Genomic DNA, 24034 nt, shown 5'->3' on the forward strand with positions numbered 1-24034 from the left:
ATGAGATCATGACCTGAACCAAAGTCAGATGCTTAACCAACCGAGCCACCCAGGCACCCCCATGTGACTCATTTTTAATATGACTGATATATTTGATTTGTTGAGCCAGTGTGTAATTTAATTGACATTCTAAAAACTTTGAACTTTATTTTTTTAGATTTCCAATTTGTTTCTCAGTACATCAGTAACAATCCATTTAGCCTCCTTTACATCATTTTCAGCACACCAATCAAATAATAATTTAAAATTCTAATCATATTTCATCATGAAACTTACAGCATTCTTAGACTTGATAAATTGGCTTATATCAGCTCTTGCAGATTAGCCCAGAGCCCTGAAGTAAATTAGTTTTGAAAGACATGCTGAGAAAAGCAGAACTTGTGGTTAAAATTGCAAGATTATTACTTTCCTTTGCCTTTTATTTTTGAATGTTTCAGTGTTTATTACTGATACATAATTACCTTACTAATTTGTACTTTTTATGCAAGTATGAGTCGGGAACACTGATGAGCAAAAAACCAAATAAAAATTAACCATAATTTCATCACCTAGAAATAACCACTAGTAACATTTTATGAATATTTTTACATCTGCGCACGTGTGCATATGAATATACATTTCCAAAATCCTAAAGGAAAAATACTATCTTATGTCTTGGCTGTCAAAATTAATAAAGCAGTTGGTGTATCCTTTTTTGATTTCCTCACATTTTTAGTATGCTATGCCTAGATTCTATAGCTTTGATATACTTTATGGCATCTCCGGTTTATTCCACCTGTCCAGGAATATTGATGCTTCGTTGTCCTCAGCTGTGATTCATTTTTCATTCCTAGTCTTCTCTTTGATCTTTGAAGCCCGATGCTCACATCCCACCCCTAAATGGCCTGCCTCACCCTTGATGGCACTGTTGCATAGAGCTGGGAATAAACAGGAGACACGGCTTGTTCCTGAACACTGTTCACAAATGCATCACACCTGATACCTAGAAGGATTGGCTTTTAGAAACTATTCTTCTGCTAAGTTTGTTCTGTGAAACCACTTTCAGTTGTGGCATTACTTTGTAAGTTTGACTGATTTTCCTGCATGTAATAATAGTAGATCGGTTTATCTTTTTAAAAGTGTTAAGTGAATACAATCAGTTTTCTGATACAGGTGATTTTTTTACAAAAATGTGGATTTGTTTGTGTATTTTTTTTAATTTGTGGGAACTAATAATACCTATGTTTGTCACAGGTTTGATTATATCTTAAAAGCAACTAATAAGGTGTTTTTTTGTTTTGTTTTGTTTTGTTTTGTTTTGTTTTGTTTTTGTAAAATCTTATTTTAGCAACAACCAACTCAGTTTATAAATCCAGAAACTCCTGGCTACGTTGGATTTGCAAACCTTCCCAATCAAGTTCACCGAAAATCAGTGAAAAAAGGTTTTGAGTTCACACTAATGGTGGTCGGTAAGAAATTAACCTTTATACCTTTGAGCTTATTAAATATGCAGGTGTTTCCTCTTCTCAACTTTAGGGTATAATTGTGTGACCTATAAAGTCAAAGGGAATATTCCTTTGTTGTCAGAATCAAATAACTGGGGAATTTGAAAAAGATTCTTTAGGAAATTTTTCTGAAGAGTAAAATCTTAATATTTCTGTCGTTTCCTTATTTGTATGTGGTGGAAGTATTCACTCATTATGCCAGTGAGCCTCCAGAATGGCCCCAGTGATCCTCGCCTCCTGGAATTTGTGATACTTTCTAGCCCCTTCCTACATTGAGTAGGACTTAACCCGTGTAGCCAGTAGAACATGGCAGCAATGAAGGTGTGTGACTTTAAGACTGGGTCATAAAAGACATTGCAGCTTGCCCCCTATCTTTTTTTGAGTCACTCTGGGGGATGCCATCTACCATGTTGGAAGGACCCTTCAGCAGCCTTATAGAGAAGTCTCACAAGGCAAGGAGCTGAGGGCCACCAGTCGCTGTGTGTAAGCTGTCCGAGACCTTCCCTAACAAAGTTATAAACAAGCTTTGAAGGATCAAGCTGGGTGAAAAATTAGCTGCTTGTCAGGACAAAACCCATCATTCATTAAAGATGGAAATCAAAATCCAGTGTACAGTGTAATATTTACACTTGCCATCATCCAGTAAAAAGTTGTAAATGCAAAGAAGCAAAACAGTGTGGCACGTAACCAAGAGAAAAATCAGGTAATAGAAACAGATCCAGCAATGATAGAGATGATAGAATTAGCGAACAAGACCTTTTACTATTTTAACTGTGCTCCTGCTACCTAAAGGAGAACATCAATATAAGAAGGAAATAGAAGATAACCAAAAGAACTTACATGGAACTTTTAGAGATTAAATTTTTTTCTGACAGAGCTAACAGCAAAGTATATACTGCCGAAGAGAAAGGGCAATAGAAAGCATCCAGACACCAAGTAGAATAAATAAGAAAAGCACACCAGGGCACACAATAAACAGTTGGTGAAAGCACTGATAAGAAGGAAAATCTTATAAGCAGGTGGGGGGCGGGGAACAAGCACATTACATGCAGAAGGTCAAAGGTGGAAAGGACCACTGACTTATCAGATATGAGCCGTATGCAGTGATAGTTTAAAGTACTGAAAGAATAAAACCATCAGCTTAGAATTCTGAATTAATCAAAAATTACCTCGAAAAAGGGAGATTTAGAGAAAGATGAAATATAAACATTTTTAAGTAAAAGCTGAGAATTTGTCACTGTCAGATCTACACCAAAAGAAAGATTAAACTGGGTTCTTCAGGTTGACGGAAAAGGTAGAGCACTGGAAATGGCAAGTGTGTTGGTAAATGTAAAACACTTTTCTTGGTTTTTCATTTCTGTCGAACATAGTTTTAAAGCCAAGTTAACAGTGTTTAACATGGAGTAAGATGAATGAGGGCAGCACAGGACGGGAGGGTGCTGAGCTGATGTTACATAAGGGAGGGCTGCTGCGTTAGTGGTGTGTGTTATCAACTCCAGAGCAGCCACTAGGAAAGTCAAACAAGGGTTTGACTCAAAGCCAATAGTTTTGATAAAATAGAATACAGAACCCTGTTCAATCCAGAAAGCAGCAAAGAAACAAGAGATGAGACAAATGGAAAGAGGGCAACACCCTAGCAGAAGGGGCATAGCCGTGACTGGGACAAGAAGTCAGAGGGAGAGAGTATGAGCCTGAAGGACCAGAATGGAAAATCATCATGCAAAGCCCAACCATAAGAAACCCAAAGCAGCTGTATTGATACGAGACAGAGTAGACTTTATGTCTACTACCTGGATATTCCCAGAGATAAAGAAGTATGTATCCTAATGATGCAGGGATGAGTTCAAAACAACATCATTTTAAACGTATGTGCGCCTAGGGGCGCCTGGGTGGCTCAGTCGGTTGAGCGTCTGACTTCGGCTCGGGTCATGATCTCGTGGTCCGTGGGTTCGAGCCCCGTGTCAGGCTCTGTGCTGACAGCTCGAAGCCTGGAGCCTGCTTTGGATTCTGTGTCTCCCTCTCTCTCTGCCCCTCCCCCACTCATGCTCTGTCTCTCTTACTCTCAAAAATGAATAAATGTTAAAAAACAAATTAAAAAAAATAAATGTATGTGCACCTAATGATGGAGCTTCATAATGCACGATGCAGAATCTGCAAGAGAGAGAAATCTGAAGGTTGATCCAACTGATGTCGAGAGCACTGTGCTGAGAAACCCCACGGTATACATTCTTTTCAAGTGCACATGGAGGATTCACCATAGATACTCTTGTGAGAATATTTTAGTAGGCCAACATTACCCTGTAGTCAATGATGAGAAAGTATAGACAATTCATGAGCGTAGACACAGACATCTCAATAAAATTTTAGCAAGTCCAGCAATACATAAAAATGCTTAATACATTAAGTTCTACTATAATGCAGTATACACGTGTTCCTTAAAAATCACCATGCTGTGGGGCACCTGGGTGGCTCAGCCAGTTGAGCGTCCAGCTTTGGCTCAGGTCACGATCTCACAGTTCATGGGTTCGAGCCCCGCCTCGGGCTCTGTGCTGACAGCTCAGAGCCTGGAGCCTGCTTAGGTCTCTGTGTCTCCCTCTCTGTCTGCTCCTCTCCCCACTCATGCTCTGTCTCTCTCCTTCAAAAATAAATAAAAACATTAAAAAAATATCACCATGCTCTGCAGTAATACACTTGAAGCCATAGGGTTCTGGAGAAAATACAGGCACAAAAGTTCCCTCAGGGACCTATTAGGAAGAAGTGAGGAACATAATAAAAATGGTTTTTACATGTTAAATGGTTTTACACTTGTTAACTGGTTAAAATAATCATACTATACTGAATACGGGCACTATAGCTTGACCAGTCTCTGAAGTTTGTCAAAGTGGGTGTCGGGAAATGGTGGATGGGAAGCTGTGTCAGGAGAGGTGAGTGGGGATGGTCCACGATAACTGTTGAACAGAGGTCACTGGTGCTGAGGGGTGCACATTATTGAAAATGTTCTTTCATGGCTTGATTCTACTGGATACAGTTTTTGACGTTCACCTAGTTTGTCACCGGTGAAATCACACGAGCAGATACAATGCTTGTATTATGTTGAAGTTGTTTCCTAGTATATCAATTGTGTTGGAACAAATTCTCACCTTCAAGGCATCTGTTAATGGCAAAGCTGTCTATACATCCTAATGAATGGGGTTTACCTCAGGAGCACATGGGTTTTGGGGGGAGGGGCTTTTGTGTTTTTATTTGTTTATTTGTCGAGAGAGCATGGGGGAGCAGGGGAAGAAGCAGAGGGAAAGAGTGAGAGAATCTCCACGACCTTGAGATCACTACCTGAGGCAAAATCAAGAGGCCAAAATCAAGTGACTCTTAACCAACTGAGCCACCCAGGCGCCACCCCTTGGGAGTGCATGATTTAACATTAGAAAATTAATCTGTGTGGTTCTAAAGGGGAAATTTATGCTGTCATCTAAAACATGCAGTCGCAACAATTCAAACCCATTAAAGATTTTAAAACTTTGTAAACTAAAAAAACAAGGAAATTTTCTAAAACATTCTTAATTGCAAGTGAAATGATTTGTGTATGTTAAAAATTATAAGGAATCCCAAAACTACGATGTTTAATAAGTAAATTTTATCAAGTTGCAGGTTCTTTTTTTGATGTTTTATTTATTTTTGAGAGAGATAGAGTACAGAATCCAAAGCAGGCTCTAGGCTCTGAGCTGTCAGCACAGAGCCCGACACAGGACTCAAACTCGTGAACCACGAGATCATGGCCTGAGCTGAATTTGGACGCTTAACTGACTGAGCCACCCAGGTGCCTCCACCAACAAATAATTTTAAAATGAACTTGAAAAGACTGTCAAAAACAATGGTAACAAAAAACTTTTATTTAATGTATGTTTGTTTATTTTTGAGACAGAGGGAGACAGAGCATGAGCGGGGGAGGGGCAGAGAGAGAGGGCGACACAGAATCTGAAACAGGCTCCAGGCTCTGAGCTGTCGGCACAGAGCCCGACACAGGGCTCAAACCCACGAACCGTGAGATCATGACCTGAGCCGAAGTCGGACACTTAACCAACTGAGCCACCCAGGCACCCCAACAAGAAACATTTTAAAAGACAGTACCATCCATAGTAATATAAGAAATGCACCATGCTTAGGCTAACTTAGCGGAATGGGTGCAGGACCTTCACTGACACCATGGCAGCACTGCTGAGAGAAAGACAAGCTGTGAGACCTGCCAGTGCTCTGGGTGTGACTGTGCACACCGTGCCCGTGACTCTGCCCCTAGAGTGACCCATCGAGTCAGCACATTGCCAGAGTCACACCAGGCTTTTTAAAATAGAAATGAACAATCTGGTTCTAAAGTGTGAATGTAAGTGCAGAGGGCCTAGAACAGACAGAACCATTTAGAGGGCCTGTACTATCTGATTTCAAGCCTTCCCAATAGGAACCATGACAGCGTGGTGAGGGTGGAACTCCAGATCAACTGAAAATACCAGCCCGAAGACCCGTGTACACATGATCAACTGATTCATGACAAGGGTGCCAAGGTGACACAGGGGGAGAGGTTAGCCATTTACAAACAGCGTTGTACCAAGTGCATGGTCGTGTGGTGGGCAGTGAACGTGAACCTTCCTTCACATCGTACAACACACTTAACTCCAAGTGGGTTGTTGGCTTAACTGTAAAGCTGTAAGAAGTCTAGAAGAAAATGAGCAAGAAAATTTTCATGACTTGGAGTAAGCAGATTGCTTAGGACGTGAATAACACTAATCACAAAATAAATGAAAAGTTGCACTTCGTTAAAAATTCTCTTCAGAAAACAACAAGAGAAGGTCATAAACTTGAGAAAGCGTTCACAGCACCACGTGCAACGTAGGACTCCTATCCGGAACATAAACCCGAACAGCTCAGAAAGAAGATAGGCTACCCAGTTACAGAAAGGGCCACGAGATTGGGACAGACATTTCATAGGAGATCCTGAATGGCCAGGACCCATGGGATCCCACCACACGCTCACTGGAATGGCTGAAATTTGCAAAAAGTCCGGTAGTCCAAGTGTTGGCGAGGATGTGGAGACGCACCTCTCCTAGTGGCTAGTGACAGTGTAAAGTGATAACAACCACTTTGGAAACAGTTCGGTGCTTTCTTAGCTGTTACTCCCTGTGTAACTAGACCGTCCGCTCTTAGGCAGATACACAGGAGAAATGATAGCATGACCACAGAGCCTGCGCCTGGATGTTCACAGCTGCTCTCCCTGCAGTGGCCCAAACCGGATGTAACACAGGTGTAGCCAGCAAGAGGGTGATCAACATGTCATGATGTGTCCACATGAGAAAAGGAAACGGACTGCTGATGGATGACGTGACGTGGATGAACCTCCAGAGCTAATTGTGCTGAGCCAAAATAGCCAGATAAAAGAAGGCATGTTGTATGATCCCATGTTTGTGAAGTTCTAGAATAGTCAAAACCAGTCTGTAGAGACAGAAAGCAGATTGGTGTATGCATATAATGACACGAGAGGGGTAGAGCTGACTCTGACTTAGGCAAAGGAGCTCTCACGGTATGGAGATCCTTTCTATCTTGAGTTTATTTATCTGAGTGTGTACTTGGTCAGACTAATCCGTCAGTACAGTTCAAATGAGTGCACTTAACTGTTGAACTGAGGTGTATGTGAGTTACACCTCAGTAAAGTGGGTTTCAAATAAAGCAAGTAGTAAGGGAATTAAAGGTGAGACGGGTAGTGAATAACACCTAGAAACTTAACCACGAGAACCCTCAACTTTTAAATTGTACCTGTTAGAAGCACGAGAAAAATGATACACAGGTATCCCCTGCTTTCTGAAAGTTCCTGGCACGCCGCTTTTATGAAAGGCCTGTAGTAGTGCCTGTTTTCAATAATAAAAGACCAGCAAGAGCTCAGCAGGTTTTGCAGCAAGCCATTGCAGAGGCAGCACGCCCACCGAGCCTCCTCGCGAAGCGTTTCGGTGTCCAGCTGCCAGAGCTGTCTGAGAGCATCTGGACTTTATCTCGACTGATTTTGTGCACCTGTTATGATGTGTTCTAAGGTATCAGAAAGGCTGAGAGGTGAAATTTTTTTTTTTTTTTTTTTTTTTTAAGCTAGGAGTGTCAAAAAATGTTTCCATCTAAGTGAGTGGTATAATGCTTTTTTGCTTTCTACCATTTGGGCTTAGGAACAGTCTACTTTCTGGTAGAGGGAGAACCTGTATCAGGAAAAGGCCAGTGCACCCACCTTGTAAGTCAGACGCTATTGAAAAAGGTGTTTTCAGAATTGCAGATAACATCTAAGGGAATAGGAAATTTCATAAAATCATATATGCAAGTGAAAAACTACAAATGTTTGGGCAGCAATCTGGAAGAAACTTAAAAATCACAAATAAGTTGGGGCGCCTGGGTGGCGCAGTCGGTTAAGCGTCCGACTTCAGCCAGGTCACGATCTCGCGGTCCGTGAGTTCGAGCCCCGCGTCGGGCTCTGGGCTGATAGCTCAGAGCCTGGAACCTGTTCCCTATTCTGTGTCTCCCTCTCTCTCTGCCCCTCCCCTGTTCATGCTCTGTCTCTCTCTGTCCCAAAAATAAATAAACATTGAAAAAAAAATTTTATAAAAAAAAAAATCACAAATAAGTTCTTTAAAGACATCACAGATCAAAGCCCAGTAGCAGGTTGCTCGTGAGGGAACGTGGTGCCTGTGCTGCTGAAGTCTGGCCAAATGGTGATAGTTGGTGATAGTTCATATCCAGTTTCCAGCCTCCCCACGAGTATTGGGGGTGGTGGGTCTGTTCACAAGAAAAGCAAAATTAAAAATAGAAAGCCTATTGTCAAATATATATTGCCTGGTAGAAAGTCCGAAGAATGGATAGTGTGACCAAATTCACAAGAGGGTTACAGAATGAACACTTCCGAAGACTTCGGAACTAAGCTAAGAGAACGAATCCTTGTAGGTTCACGCGTCCTGAAAATGCACACTTGTGTCCTGGTGGACTCGTTCATGAGGGCACATGCACCTGGGACCTTGGCCACTCTGAGCCGGGCCTGCTTGCGCATCCTTACCCCGTGAAATGGCTTGGCTCTGGGCAAAAAAGGGATCACTTAGAGTGCTGCCCTTCGGGGCCCTCCCAGGTGGCCCTGGCTGCAGGGTGTTTGAGAAAGCAAGCGCTTTCTTGTGTTGGTTAAAATTGAAAAGTAAATGTGAGGAGGACACCCTCCACCCAGGTTAGGAGCTTTTTGTTTCCTAGCATTCCTGGCTTGGCCTAAGTTTTGTGGGGGGATGGGAGGGTTCGCCTAGGTTTTAATTGGAAGCTTCTGGGATCTCTGGGACCCTGAGCCTGATGGGATTTCAGGATGCTGTAAACCCAAGCTCCCTTTCCTCCTGTGCATATTCTTCATGTGGCGGCGCCCCCTTGTGCCTGGTGCTGTGTATCTCGATTGGTGAGAACGTAAGCCGTTTTGTAAACCCGGAGTACCTCCCATCCCAGTCAGCTTCTGCTGTCGTCACTGGTGCAGGACAACTACATAGGGTTGCTCAGCCCCGTGCATTTTATGCTGTGAGATACGCACTCCAGGGCCTCTTGAGCTCTTGTGTCTCCCATGTATAGGTGCCTGAGAAACGCCTCTGGGACAGAGATAACTGGTGAACGAGAAATCACAAAGCTAGCCACTCCCAGAGATTCGGCCCAACAGCAGTATCATGTTCTGAGTTTATGAGTTAATTACTTGTAGGTGCTGCCTGAAAGCCATTCCAAGGGAAGATGCTTCCACCCTTAAAGTGAAGATTTGTAATTCAGAATCAGACATTGGAATGTTGCGCTTTTTTTTTTTCTTTTAAAGAAGGTGTCTCTACTCAGACACCTCTGCTGAGATGTCTTCTGAGCCCCATTCCCTTTCAGCTTCATTACCGACAGCTGTCACCACTTCATTGGTGGCAAAGTAACCTTGCTCGTTTGTCGTCTCCCCCACTGGACTGCCAGTCTGCACGGGAGCAGGAATTTAGCTGTCCAGCACGTGGAGCTGTGCCAGGCACACAAAAAGACTGAGCACTCGCTTACTGGCAAGATCTCTTCGTTTTGTGATAAAGACGTAAACTGCTGGGCAGTTTGTTAAAAGGATAATTTGGTGGCATATTTTTATGCTCTTTTATTTGGACATGTTCAGTGTGTAATTCTGGTTTTGTCCTCTTGGTGGTCCTTTCCACATATGAAAATCGCCATCCAATTAAAGCGCAGTCCTGATTTTATATGTCTACTCATTTCAAATTTACTCTTGTACTTCATTTTACCGGAAATAATTTTCAAAACAGATGTGTGCTCCTTTCACGTGCTGCGCAGGACTTAGCAGAGGGAGGTTCAGACCAAGATGCCCAGGAGATAGTCAGGCACCGAGTTCACAAGCACTTCTCCACGCGGAATGTAGCCTTAGCTGATAACAGCTACAGTGAAATGATGGCATCTGTGCATGCTTCCTTAAGATGTAATATTTCATTTGGGGGGGGGGGCGGGGAACGCCTGGGTAGCTCAGTAGATTAAGCTCTGACTCGATTTCAGTTCAGGTCATGATCTCACGGATGATCAGATCAAGCCCCGTGTTGGGCTCTGTGCGAATAGCACAGAGCCTGTTTGGGATTCTCTCTCCGTCTGTCTATGAATGACCCTTCCCTGCTCGCACTCTCTTTCTCTCAAAAAAATAATAAACATTTCTAAAAGATATTTCATTTGTGGTGTTTTGCATCCTTGAAGTTAAGTTGCAGATGCTCAGAATACAAACGTTACTTAACTCAAGAGTGTTCAGAATTCAGGTATTACGGTAGTTGAAGAGCATTGTTAACTCATTATATATTTGAATGAGTATGTGTTTCTCTTAATTGGTCATGTCACACTCAACAGTGTTGCGTGGGCAGGCTGTCTGACCTGAGGCAGCTGCCGGGCCAGTGTTGGGGCACAGAATGTATGTAAAGCAGGAAAGGGAGGAGGTGGCCTGCCCCTGCCTTGGCGACAGGAGGAAGAAATGCAGACTGTGACGCAGCCTTGGGCATGTGTTCTGGTTCAGGTTCCCACAGCTTGGCGAGCCATAGTGCACTTGACATTGGTAGATCAGTTTCCTGAAAATTGGGAACTTTAATAATTACCAAAACTCATTACTGAAAACCTTTGCATTCTATTTATCAAAAAATAAAGACCCGCCTCTAAAAGTCCGTCATATACATTTGTGAAGAACTAAGGGTATGTTTCTGATCTCACCATGTGGGAATTCTGGAGACTCAGAGACCTTGATTCCAATCAAGGCCCTGCTCTGGACAGGTCTCTGAGCAAACGCGACTTAGTAACCTTCGAGCACCCATTTCCCCATCAATGAAGTGGGGAGAGTCGTACCAGATTGGTAGTGGTCACATGGAGTGCAGAGAATGGGGTTTGTGAGGGTTTAACCTAGTGCCAGCCCGCACGTAAACTCAGGAGATGAACCGTGTCTTACAGGTCAAGTCATGACAATGTTTTCATTCTCATCTAAAGGTGAATCGGGTCTAGGAAAATCGACTCTCATAAACAGCCTGTTCCTGACCGATCTCTACCCAGAAAGAATCATACCTGGAGCCGCAGGTACAGAAGCCCCCGCAGGACTGTTAAGTGTCGTGCTACACGAGAGCTGCTGAGAGCACATAATTGGTGTTTTTGCCTCAGCTTGAAACACAAGGACAAGCGTTCTTTCGGTCGGGAAAGGTGCTGACCTGCAGCCCTTGAGTCTTGGTCGTAGACTCGGCATTTGTCCACGGGTCCATCGTCTCCGAGTTTGTTTTCCTTTATGGTAAAGTAGAGGGAATAGTTTCTGCCTGTATTCTGTGTTTGACGGGAGGGCAGGGGGACGGTGTTTCCTCATGTGAGAGTTCTGTAAGTGGCTGACTGCCACGGGTGTAGGCATCTGCCTGCGCCTGCTGTGTGAGCAAAGGTCATAATTTTCAGTGTTGGCATTTTAACTTTTCCGAGCTGCCGTTTCATCTTCGCTTCCAGGTCTCCCTCGCCAACTTGGGGGTTATTTTTACACAGTTCTTGTGTTAGCTCAGAAAACCTTCCTCTAGGAAAGGTATTGAGGTTCATTTGTATCTTAATAAGAAGGTAACAGGTCGTTTCTCCTCTTGTGAACTGGGTCGGTTTTTAGGTACATCCTCTCCTTAAGTTTGTTTCTTTTTTTAGAGAAAATTGAAAGAACTGTCCAGATCGAGGCTTCGACCGTGGAGATTGAAGAGCGAGGGGTCAAGCTGCGCCTGACAGTGGTGGACACACCCGGCTACGGGGACGCCATCAACTGCAGGGATTGGTACGCTCCTCGGGGACACGGGGTCCTGGAGGTGCTATGGTTACTCTAACGTATTCAGGTTTCATAGCGTTAATGAGTGATGACTAGGCTTGAGGTAGCTGTGTGTAATAATACAGTGAAACAGTTTACAAGTGTGCCGATTATAACATTTGAAGTGAGGAATTTCAGAGACAAGGAGTATTTTTTCTGGAAGAGCCAACCATCCATCAAATCCTAGTATAAATGAAACTTCTTGATCTGAATCAACCCTGGCCAGTGGGGAAGATTGTGGTCTAGCCCTTTCCCTTAGCAACTCGGTCCTTGACATCATGAGCAAAACTAAGGAAAGCTACAAGCAGAAGAGCAGTCTGTCCCTGCGCTGCGCAGAGAGCACCACGTTCGTGGTAGAGACTGTAATTTCTTACGTCATCAATGGACAGCATCAACTTGCCAGCGTCTGATGAGGGAAGGGAAGGAAGGGGAAGGGTCTCCCGTCTCCTTTCTTTGGGAGTCGCTCCCTTCTCTCCCTGCTCTTTGGTTCACACTTTCACACGCCTGTCCCCACCGTGTGTTCTGCTGCTGCCCCTCTGCCCTCTGCACAGTTACAGTCCTTGCGAGAGCTGGCGGCCCTCTGTCTACTCAGTCACCTCAGGTGCTTTCATTCACTTTGTGTGTTTGTTTTAAATGTTTATTGAGAGGGTGCGCATACATGCACGCCGGTAGGGGAGGGGCAGAGAGAAAGGGAGAGCGAGAATCCCAAGCAGGCTCCTCGATGTCAGCACAGAGCCCGACACGGGGTTCAGTCTCATGAACTGTGAGGTCATGACCTGAGCCAAGGTCAGGAGTTGGACTCTTGGGGTGCCTAGGTAGTTCAGTCTGTTAGATGTCGAGTTCTTGATTTCGGCTCGGGCCAGACTCCCAATGGAGCCTGCTTGGGATTCTCTCTCTCCTCTCTTTGCCGCTCCCCACCTCCCATTGGGGTGTGCATGTGTGCTCTCTCTCTCTCTCAAAATAGACATTAAAAAAAAAAACAACCGGATGCTTAACTGAGCCACCCAGGCACCCACCTCGGGTGCTTTTACTTATTCCCTTTGGGCCTTTAAGCCCCCCGTGGTTGGGGGAGATTATGCTTGGCACACTTTCCAAAAACATCCATCTTGCCAAACATAGGAGTGAGTTTTCCGTCCCCATCTTATAAGTGATTGTCAAATTGTATTTGGTGTGGAGGCAGGGGACAGAAAAAGCCTGCGTCTTTGAACTTTGGGACTGCCTGCCTTTGGAATCCGATAGTCAGTATTTGTGTTTCTCACAGTTTTAAGACCATCATCGCCTACATCGATGAGCAGTTCGAACGGTACCTGCATGACGAGAGCGGCTTGAACAGGCGGCACATCGTTGACAACAGGGTGCACTGCTGCTTTTACTTCATCTCCCCTTTCGGCCACGGGTATGTGGGCCACTGGCCGCAGAAGCCAAGTGTGCTAGAGTCTCGTCTTTACTCTGTGGGCTGATCGTTGCCCCCAGTTGCACATTTTAATACAAGAATTGAGATAATTTTGAGAGAACAAAAATGTGTGATCTCCCTGCCCTTCCCCTAAATGCATGGCACCGTCTCACTCCTCGCAGACTGAAGCCCTTAGATGTTGCATTTATGAAGGCGATACACAACAAGGTGAACATTGTGCCTGTCATTGCCAAAGCCGACACCCTCACGCTGAAGGAGCGGGAGCGCTTGAAGAAAAGGGTGAGTGTATTTTACTCAGGGTAGCTGAAGGCCAGGTGCCTCGGAAAGAGAGTGGAGGGGTGTCCTGAGATGTGGGGGAGCACGTAGGGAGGCTGGTGGTTTTTTGAAAAACACCTAACGGTTGTAGATTTTTAGTATTTTGACGAAGATGTCAAGTTCTTATTCTTTGTAATTCACCTCAGATGAAAATACTGTCCATGAGTAGAAGGGACGCCATGTGTTACGAGAGTGGGATGAGTCTGGAAGTGTGATCATCTCTGTGAAGTTTTGTTATTTTATCTAAACATTTTATTGCAGCCAATTCATTTAGGAATGTATTTCAGTTGTAATCGTTTGGTACCATAAACGTTTCAAGGGCTTGTGTTTTGGCCATTTAGAGGTTGCCTTGAACTTGTCCATCTTCCAGCCTGTGTGACTCTCACCGCCCAGCAGCCCTATGCTGGTCATTGGTCTCTGGTGTGTCTTTGTTGATTCTTTCGTATATCTTTTTTAATTACTTGTCTTTTTATTCAAATGCGCATTAAGAAAGTCCAAGTTTACGAGCGCCCGGGTGGCTTGGTTAAGCCTCCAACTTTAGCTCAGGTCATGATCTCACTGTTCATGGGTTCAAGCCCCAAGGTGGGCCCTGTGCTGACGGCTCTGAGCCTGCAGCCTGCTTCAGATTTCTGTCTCCCTCTCTCTCTGCCCCTCCCACCTTGTGCTCCGTCTCTCTCTCTCTCTCTCTCTCTCTCTCTCTCTCTCTGTCTCTGAAAAATACACATTAAAAAAAGTTTCAATTGCTAAAAGAAAGTCCAAGTTCATATGCTAAATTCTATAAATAAAAGTTCTCTGAATTATCCATAAAAGCAGTTGTTGTTTACAGTGACATACCTATTTTTCCAGAACATAGTTTACCTATGTTTTTGTTTTTACAGAATGGGATCATCGCGTACATATTATTCTGCCGTTTTCACTTTCTAAGAATACCCAGCACACACAGAAAACACTCCCCCGCATCCTTACTCAGCTTAGAGCAACACACACACACACACACACACACACACACACACACACACACACACTCAGGAGCATTCCCGGCACAAACTCTCTTCAGTGTGTTTCTTGGCTTCCCACCCCCACCCCTCTATTCCTGGCGTCAGGGATCTTTGCTTAGCTCACTTGTGTGTTCCAAAAGTTTAGAACAGTAGCTGGCACATTGTAGGCACCTGTCTGTCTTCTGACAATTGTAGAAGTCAGATACATTCTTGGAAAGGAAATCGATTGGCTTTTAAAGCTACAAAAGATAGCTGAATTTCCCTCAAAACAAATGTGTAACGACTCACATTCTCAAAGCAGCATGTGCGCGTGCTCCACCCCTGCCAGAACTGTCCTAGATCCGGCACCAGGTTTTCTAAAGTGTCTCCCATCTGAGAAATGGGAAGCGGTGTCTAGTTTCCGCGAGTGTTTTCCACAAGTGTCTGGTTGCTGATGCGAGTATGTATCCTGGTGCCTGATGCCTGTTAGTGTGCTCTCTGAGGTTTTTAGAGCCTGTGTTGCGTTTTTAGTGCCTTTTTATTAATTAACGGATATTCTTGTGTTTTTGGACCTAGTCTGATTTTTGTGTTTTCACATTTTTCTTGATGTCTTCTGTCATGGCAGAATTCTTCAATTGTATGGACTGTGTCAGCCTTTTCCTTCATTGTCTCAGTGCCTGCCAGCCTTTTAGGAAATATCCAGGCCTTTGGAAGAGCCCCTGAAAGCTTAGGCATGCTTTTGCTTGACAGTATGTGTTTTAGTAATGCCCACTTAAGGAAACGCCACCTTTTATAATAGGCGTGTTACATTGGATTTCAGAGAGGTGGGGGAACCAGGGTCAGGGTTAGAATGTTTTGTACACCCATCTCTAATCCTGGGCCCAGAACTCTTAGGGCTTGATTTCCAAGTCTGAAATGAATTGAAACCCTTTTTAGCTCTTTTCTCTTTCATCTTGGGCCTTTGTAATCCCTTCTCTTTATCTGGTTTCTTCCCTGTGCCTCCTGCTGTACTCCCGCTCCCTCATCTAAAAGAGCCTCTGGCAGATCTGCTTTAGTCCTACCCTTCCTTCGTCTCTAACTGGCTCCACTTCATCCAGCAGCAGGTCTCCTGTCTAGGGTCTGGCTGCAGACCCTCCACCAGCCTTGGGCCTCCCCAGTGGGTTGGCCGTGCTCTCGGGAGACTGGGTCTTTCTGCCTGCTTTACCACCTATCTTCCAAGCCACGAATGTCAGCATTGCTTAGTATTGTTTAGATCGTGTCATCTCCTGTGGCTTCTGCTTTTCGTTTCAGAGAATCTTTTTCACATGAACTATGTGTGTAAACAGGAGATAGCCGCGCCACCCCCCACCCCCACCCCACCCCCCTGCCATCCCGGTCCTGAGCTGGTTACCCAGCTTCCCTGGCTCCACCTGCACCCACCCCCATCTTTGGTGTGGCTGCCCAGACAGGGAAATGTGTGACTGCCTTTGATTCATCACTTTCTTCCTCTTTTCCGGTTGGAAATCGCCCATTGACTGCATTTTGTCAACTCGGTTCTCGTCCTTGTCTCGTAAGCCTTGTCCTGATGGGGCAGCAGGGATGGATGATGGGCAGGAAAGAGGAACAGATGGAGGAGGTTCTTGCTCACTGCTGGGCTTCTCCCACCAGTGAGATGGTTCCTCTGCTTCCTCTAGGAGGGAGGGCTCTGAAAGCACAGATGGTTTCCAGTTGGAAGGGGAAGGATGTTGGAAGGAGGGAGAAAGACCTCTTTGCGAGGCCTGAATTAGTGCAGACAACACGTTAAGTCCCACGATCTTTGATCCTTTAATCGTAAAGGCCCCAGAGTTCCCGTTAAGAACCACCAGTGCCAGAGCAGGGTTCAAAGCAGGGATATTTCTGCCCACTCGGCGGAGGCGAAGCTCCAGCCTGCCCGTATCTGCTGGCGCTCCCTGCACAGAAGGCGCTTGGGGGCTGGGCGCGGGCTGGCCAGCGGGTGCGCAGCTGCTTCCTTCATCTCCAGCCCAGGTTTTCGTGCCCTCTGGGCCACTCTCCCGCTTGCTCAATTGGTTGGAGTGTGTGGTTCTATGGCTGCCACTTTTTGCCTCTTGAAGAAAACCCAGAACCCAGCTTGGCTTCCAGGGAACTCTCCACTTGGTAACTCCAGTTATTCTTCTGTCTTCCCCAACCTGGAAGCTGACTTCCTGGCCACCCTGGGTTTCGTGGTCCCTAGAGGCCCCTCCCTCCCTCCAGCCCTCACACCTGCCGACTCTTGGGGCAATGCTTGTGGCTCTTCTGGGGCCTGCGGCGTCTGGGTGTGCCACTCCCTGGGTACGTGTCATTCCTGAAGCTGGTTGTAGTGTGTTTCTTGTTAGCTGCCGTGCTGGAGTGATTGTCTGCCTGCTGCTCTGTGCCCTGAAAGGAGCGGCACGCTGTTATTGTCATCCCTGGGCAGAGGGGGTCCCCTCAACATGCAAGCACGAGGCCTTTCTTAACAGGAAATCGCTTGGCAGTCAGTGATCAGCTTGATTCTGTGTTGGCATCTGGATAGTTCTGTTTACTGCGGGGTTTGGGGGGTTTATCTGGTTTGGTTGGTTGGTTTTTTTGAGAGAGAGGAGAACATGAGCAGGGGAAGGGCAAGAGTGGGAGAGAGACTCTCAAGCGGGTTCCGTGCTGTCAGCACAGAGCCCAATGTGGGGCTCAATCCCACGAACCAGGATCGTAACCTGAGCTGAAATCCACACTTAACCAACTAAGCCCCCCAGGTGCCCCAGGCACCCCTGTCTTTAATATGAGTTGTTTGGTAAAATTGCTCCTGTCTTTGTCATTTTTCCAGATTCTGGATGAAATTGAGGAACATAATATCAAAATCTATCACTTACCCGATGCAGAATCCGATGAAGATGAGGATTTTAAAGAGCAGACTAGACTTCTCAAGGTAAGAACACCTCTCCAGGTGCCCAACACGAGTCACTCCTGCTCTGTCATGAGCACCCTGGAAGGAGTTGGCAAAGGGCCACATCCAGGATGGCTGACCTTTGAGAGATTCATAGTGTTTTGCTTTAAATATATTTTGATACAGCTGCCACCTGAGGTTTAGAAATCTTATTGCGGGTTTAATATGTTTCCATCTAATTTGTCCCGTGTGGAAAACACCTGTCCTTCTGAGTAAGATGTGCTACACCGTTAGCTCTCCGAGGAGATCTTGCAGTAAGCCGCAGTGTGCTCCGTCTGTGCCCGTGTTCGTGTGCTCACGGCGAGAATTGGGCTTCCCGGTGGGGCCCCGGTCTACCTCATGTGTCTCTCTCTAGGCCAGTATCCCATTCTCCGTGGTCGGGTCCAATCAGTTGATTGAAGCCAAGGGCAAGAAGGTCAGAGGCCGTCTCTACCCGTGGGGCGTTGTGGAGGTGGAGAACCCGGAGCACAATGACTTTCTGAAGCTGCGGACGATGCTCATGTAAGACACCCGTGCGTTCCCGTTGGCAGTGCCTATAGCAGGAAGCAGAGCTTTTTGACCACAGGGTGTGCGTGTGGCCTCGCAGACAGCTGCCGGCGCCACAGGTATTAGGTGGTGGGGCCGCTGCACCTGTTATGGAAGGCCCTCACCGGGAGCTCTCTGTGGTTCTACAGAACCAACCTCTCCCACTCGAGGCCTGTGCCTTAGCACCCTCTCCTTTCTCATCAGCCAGCTCTCTTGACGCTGAAAGCAGACTGGTCCTAAACTGCGGCCTGGCCGCGCCCAAACACCTGCTCTGGGCACAAAGGCTCAGGCGCTGCAGGATGGCAGGCAGCCTCCCTTCCCGCCCTGGGGCCACCGGGAGGGTCCTCAGTGCACTCTCAGCACCTCCCACAGGCCTGGCTACAGCAGCACACGTTTTGCCTCTGAGAAGTAGAGTTCGCATTTAGTGACATACATGCACGTGCTATTGCTCTTGGATCAGGCTCAAAGGAAGAGTGTTCCTAAAATCTAGAATGTCTTTAATTAGAAGAATTCAAAGAACAGATGAGGTACATTTTGAGTAACTAAAAATTGATGTACGTGCTCATCGACGTGTGTCTTGGTTGAGCAATTTTTAATAAACAGAAAAAGCACCAAAACTAGAATTAGAACGACGCCACAAGCTTTCTCAGGCATCATTTAGGTCACTCAGGATGGGTCCTTGTGGTCATGCTGCTGTTTGCTGGCAGCTTCCTGCGTGCTTCTTAGAGTGACGGAGAGCCCACCACCCTCTGCTGTCACTGGTCCCCTTCTCTAGACTCTAAGCAGCAGACAAGAATGCCTCATTGTCACTCGTTCCTGGCAGTTTATGTATTTGAAAGAGCTGAGCCAAAAAAATGATGAGTGTTTTCTGAGATGATTAGAAGATGCAAAGTGCTATCTCTAGTTTTTCCAAAATATTAATACTTTGTTTTATGGTCTTGCTGATAGCTCACACTGACCAACTCTTTAAGCTTGAGAAGTCAGGAATAGTCGAAAGAGAGAAAACAAAAAGTACGTTGTGTTTCAGACATTGTTTACCTGAAAGGCTCTGCTAAAATCTCTGCCTCTGTGCACCGGTGACAGTCTCATGCAGAGGTGGGCAGTGCCTGGGGGAGGCATCCCACGGAAGGGCCTCTGTACCTGACCCTGTGCTGTGTGCTTGTGCGCCCTTGCTCGTGGTAGGGAGGAGAGAGAGGCCTCTGTAGCTTCCTTCCTGTATCCAAAGCTCCAGCAACTTCATGTACGATTTAGAAGTGGCAAGTGGGGTTTTAGTTTCTCCGTGCAGATGGCTCCGCACTCAGCCGGCCTTGCTGTGCCCTTTTCTCCTCCAGCACCCACATGCAGGATCTCCAGGAGGTGACCCAGGACCTGCATTATGAAAACTTCCGTTCCGAGAGGCTCAAAAGAGGTGGCAGGTTGTTACCCCCAATTTATACTGTCCTTCTGCCCATATTGCGTCACAGAGTCCCACTGGCCCCCCTTCCACCTGTCCTACTCTGTCTTCCTAACTCTAAGCAACATGATTTGGTTTCCTACTCAGAAGCTCTTTCCAGGTACCCATTGCTCATGTCACTGTGTCGTGCTTTGTTTAATCTGTCCAAGGTAGCTTTAATCCTCTGCATGCAAAGAACAGCTTTAGTTGGAAAGGCCAGCGACTGGTCTCAAGAACATCACTCTGTCAGTGAGGATAGACTTCACGTGATGTTACGAAGCACAGCTCCCCAGGTGGGGTGAGCAGCAGCCCGGCTCCTCAGTGACACAGGCGGCTGCCCTCACCTTTCCTGTTTCACCATCGTAGTGGGTTTTTACTCAAGGTCTGTGTGTTGTGACCTGATTTGTGTCTGGTCACATCACATCTCTGCCCAGTTTAGCTATCAAAGTAGTGACCTTCATCACTTACAAAAAGAGTTTTCTGTACAGTAGTTGCTCCCACATACCTGAGCCACAGGAGCACGTTCCAGTGCCCCCAGCAGATGCCTGGCTGCGGATGGTGCCAAATATTCTACCCATGCACCTGTTTCCTGTATGTACGTGTCTGCGATAAAGTTTAATCTATAAATCGGATGCAGTGAGGGAGTAACAACAACAGTAATACGGTGCCACAGTTACAGCCACGTACTCTAATCAGAGTACACGAACGAGCTTCCTGCCCTGCTCTCACCACGCCCCTTGTGATGCTGTGAGATGCTAGGATGCCCATGTGATGGATGAGGTGAGGTGGGGGGAATACCTGGACGGTGTGTCGGAGCCCTGGGCTGCTGCTGACCTGACGCTTGAGAGGGTCGCCTGCCTTCGGATGACAGCCGACCACGGTCCACTGAAACCGCAGATAAGGGGGAGACTGCCATGTTGTAGTTTATTTTAAAGTACTCACATTCTTGACATCTGGTGGGTTTGTGTGTGTATACAGGGTATATGTTAAGGTCTGCTTTATCATGTTATTTGTTTGGGGACCAGACATAAAGACGGGTTTTAGAAGCCACAAGAACATCCCACTGTGAGTGAGCCAGGCATGAGTTCACGAAGGTCCTCATCGCTCAGAGGGCCTCCCTCACCGGCATCTTCTGTGTGTGTGCTCAGGCCCTGCTCCCTCCCTTTTTTAAGTGAACTTGTTATGGTCTATGTCCGTAAAGAGCTTACCTTAAAAAAGAGTATTCTCCTGATAATGTCTCATATTCCTTGAGTAAGTAAAGACCAGAGTGTCCCAGCCCTGCTTGGAGTTAGGAAAGTTTCTTGAATTTACCATTTCACGATGTGCATTTTTCCAACATTGTCTTCTTACCTGTTTATGTCGTTAATCAGAAAAATAACGCATGTGGGTAATTTTAGATAGATAACATTTCTCAAAAACATAAAGTGAAATTTTACTTTGGACATTTGTCATCAGAAATAACCAGCTAAATTAGTTGCAATGTGATAAATTGTAATTTCGTTCAACTCTTAGAAAAGTGGACAATGAGGACATGAATAAAGACCAGATCCTGCTGGAGAAGGAAGCTGAGGTAAGTAGAAAAGGGTTCCTGTTAAGTCTAAAGGCCTATAGCGTGCATCCGTACATCATTACAGTTTTCTTTCCTTACTCTCTTAAGGGATACATCATAGGTCACTAATTTATTTTATTACATGTACATCGGTATGTGTTGTAGATTAGTGCTTTACACGTGTTACCGTCTGATCTCCAGTAGCAATTTAGTGGGAAAAATTGGGGAATAGTGCGAATTTAGTGACTTTAGTTACTAAGGGTTATTAGCAAATTTGATAATTTAGTAATATTCAAAATTTAGTAGCTTTCCTATACCTGGACAATAACCAGTTGAAAAGATAATCAAAGAGACTGCCGTTTACAACCATTAACAAAAACTTAAGAAGAAATACGTAGGACTCCTACAGAAAAGAAACTAGAAAACTCTACCGAGAACAATTTTCAAAGTGTAAATGGACACATCACTTTAGGTAGGACGCTCAGTGCACAGATCAGTGCTCTCTAAACTGAACTCCATTCCAGCAGAATGGTGGGGTTTGCGAAATTCTTCTGGGGGAAGCTTGCTGACATAGTTGTGATGTTTGATCTGAAGACTGAGCACAGGAGGGTCAGGGAGACTAACCCAGGAGGGCTGGCTCCACTGCTCGTGGAAATCCAGAGTGGGGCACAGGCTTGACGGGCTGATGACATTCACAGCTGGAAATAGGTCTGAAATTTAAACAAGTGTCTGTGGTAAAGGTGGGTTCTGTTAGGGCTGTGGAATTCAAGCATATCCAGGAAATCCTCAAACAGGCAAGCCTTTTCGAAACAAAATTAAACTCACTTCTTTGGCTCTAATAATTCAGTATGGATTAAAATACTTAAATGTTAAAAAATGACTACAAGGTACCTGGAGAAAATTTAGGTAGATACTTTATAATGCTTGCCTGGAGGCCTTTCTAAACCAGTGGAGACCGTAATGATGAAATTTGATGAGGGTGGCAGGGAAGGCCCACTCAGCACTGGAACAGCTAGGGCCTTGATGCCTTCCAGAAGAGCCCAGTCCCACTCCCCACCCTGAAGTGGCAGCCTCTTTCCCACCCTCTAGATTAAAGAATATCTCCTCTTGCCTTTACCGAATTCTCGTGTTTATTGATCGTTTCTGTTTCTTGCTTGAATTGCATATTATCATTTGCTTGGTTTTCTATTGAGTTGTTGGTTCTTTTACTGATCTGTAGGAGTTCTTTGTAAATTCTCTATAATGTTTTGGGAAAGCATGGAGGTTGAAGTTTTAGGAATCACGAGAACACCTCTAAAGAATGTCCAGGGAGAACGGACCTGGAGAAGCAATAACCTGTCTGCCCATCCTTGCCCACAGCTCCGCCGCATGCAGGAGATGATCGCCAGGATGCAGGCGCAGATGCAAATGCAGCTGCAGGGCGGGGACGGTGACGGTGGGGCCCACGGGCACCACGTGTAAGGTAACAGTGAAGCCTAGAAGACACGTGTGGTTCCAGACACCTCAACCTAAATGTAATGGCAGGCGCCTCCTCCTTAAGTCTTTCTAACGTTTTGCGTGTTGAAGCTCTGTCTTTAACTTTATTACCGGCCTTAAAGGAGACAGTGTGGCCTCTGAAAGATGGAACCTTCTCCCCTGCCAATGTAGAAAAGATTTTCCATATTTTCTGAGCTGATAAACGTGATTAACGAAAATAAGTTAAATATTTTAAAATAAGCTTTGCTAGGGGGCCCTGGGTGGCTTAGTCAGTTGGGCATCCAGCTTCGGCTTAGGTCATGATCTCACAGTTCATGGATCCAAGCTCCACGTTGGGCTCTGTACTGACAGCTCAGAGCCTGGAGCTGCTTTGCATACTGTGTCTCCCTCTCTCTCTCTGCACCCCCCCCACTCACACTCAGTGTCAAAAATAAATAAAGCGTTAAAGAAAATTTTTTTAATAACCTTTACTAGTCATACAATTGGAAATTTATTGCAGTTGAAAACATTTCTTCAAAGAGAATTTCAAAGTGTTATTAAAAACAGTTTTTGCAAACCAAAGGTAAAGGTGACGTGAAAAGGTGAATTATACCAGGTAGGCCAGGGGTTCCTTGATCCAGACTGCTGATCCCACCGCAGCCCTGCTCCGCCCCGTGGTAATCAGTGAATCTCGTAGATGTCTAGCCCGGTGTGCGCTCGCCTCCCTGTTTGAAGGGAATCTGCAGACAGCAGGGACCCAGGACCAGGAAAGGGCAAATGTTCCCCTGTATTCTGTGGACAGGTGTCTGTGGAACTGCTGTCATCACCTCCCAGAGGAAGGAGGGAGAGGTTAAGTCAAATACAGGCCCGAGGAGGAAGCAGCTATGTGGGTGTCAGGCAGAGGCTCCATGGAAGAGAGATGCTTAGCGCTGGCACAGGTCTGGGGGTGCTGCAAGTACAGAGTCCATTACAGGTGGGGCCTGATTGCAGAGGCAGGAGAGTGTTGATGACAAGAGGGGGATGATGTGGGGACATAAGTGAGCTGAAGCTTAACTGACATAGGGCAGGATTGATGAGACAGAAAGCGAGGAACCTGGAGGCTGGGAGGAGTCTACCCACTGTCAGGAGTCCACCGTGGCAGTCGCACTCGTGATAGAGGAGGCCCTGCAGGCTCACCCTGGGAGCATTGGCCACCAAAACAAAGCCCTGCCCTTGCGGCTTGTGGGGCAAGGTTTCAGTTGTGAAGCAAACAGATACACCTGTTTGGTGTCCCCGGTTACTGGAACGGGAGTGTCCACATATCCCCACTTGGGGTTGAACGGCAGCCCAGAGTTGGTTGTCGACACCTCCCGGCAGTCGCGAGGCCATGTGCTGAGTCTGCGCTGCACTGCCGTGGACACCGATCGCGTGCCAGGGTTTCCAGTGATTTGCCTGTGCGCCTCTCACTGGGGAGATGTCAGCACCGCCCAGGCTTGGGAGGCTGATTGTGCGTGAGCGAGCAGGTCTGGTGCCTGATGGGGAAGTGCTGGGGAATTAGCAGGAAACAGGACTTCTGATGGGGAGGGCTCATTTGAGGCAGGAGGGAGTGACCGAT

General features: G+C 46.0%; 1 protein-coding gene across 6 annotated transcripts in view; it reads left to right on the forward strand.

The window, feature by feature from the left end:
- SEPTIN2 (septin 2) overlaps window positions 1-24034 on the forward strand; it is a 35315-nt gene that overhangs the window by 8679 nt on the left and 2602 nt on the right. For 3 of the 6 annotated variants that reach the window (XM_043578426.1, XM_043578423.1, XM_043578425.1), the window contains exons 3-12: window positions 1328-1448; window positions 10974-11096; window positions 11688-11811; window positions 13103-13237; window positions 13417-13534; window positions 17360-17461; window positions 17835-17980; window positions 19336-19419; window positions 20949-21006; window positions 22345-22447. In XM_043578426.1, the coding sequence (XP_043434361.1) occupies window positions 1328-1448; window positions 10974-11096; window positions 11688-11811; window positions 13103-13237; window positions 13417-13534; window positions 17360-17461; window positions 17835-17980; window positions 19336-19419; window positions 20949-21006; window positions 22345-22446 (1113 nt within the window). In that variant the 3' untranslated portion in view covers window position 22447. Of the gene's footprint in view, window positions 1-833; window positions 1061-1327; window positions 1449-10973; window positions 11097-11687; window positions 11812-13102; window positions 13238-13416; window positions 13535-17359; window positions 17462-17834; window positions 17981-19335; window positions 19420-20948; window positions 21007-22344; window positions 22448-24034 lie in introns of all 6 variants that reach the window. The other 3 variants (XM_043578424.1, XM_043578422.1, XM_043578427.1) reach the window with 2 other exon arrangements.

Source organism: Prionailurus bengalensis, chromosome C1 (assembly GCF_016509475.1).
Source record: "Prionailurus bengalensis isolate Pbe53 chromosome C1, Fcat_Pben_1.1_paternal_pri, whole genome shotgun sequence".
Lineage (NCBI taxonomy): Eukaryota > Metazoa > Chordata > Mammalia > Carnivora > Felidae > Prionailurus > Prionailurus bengalensis.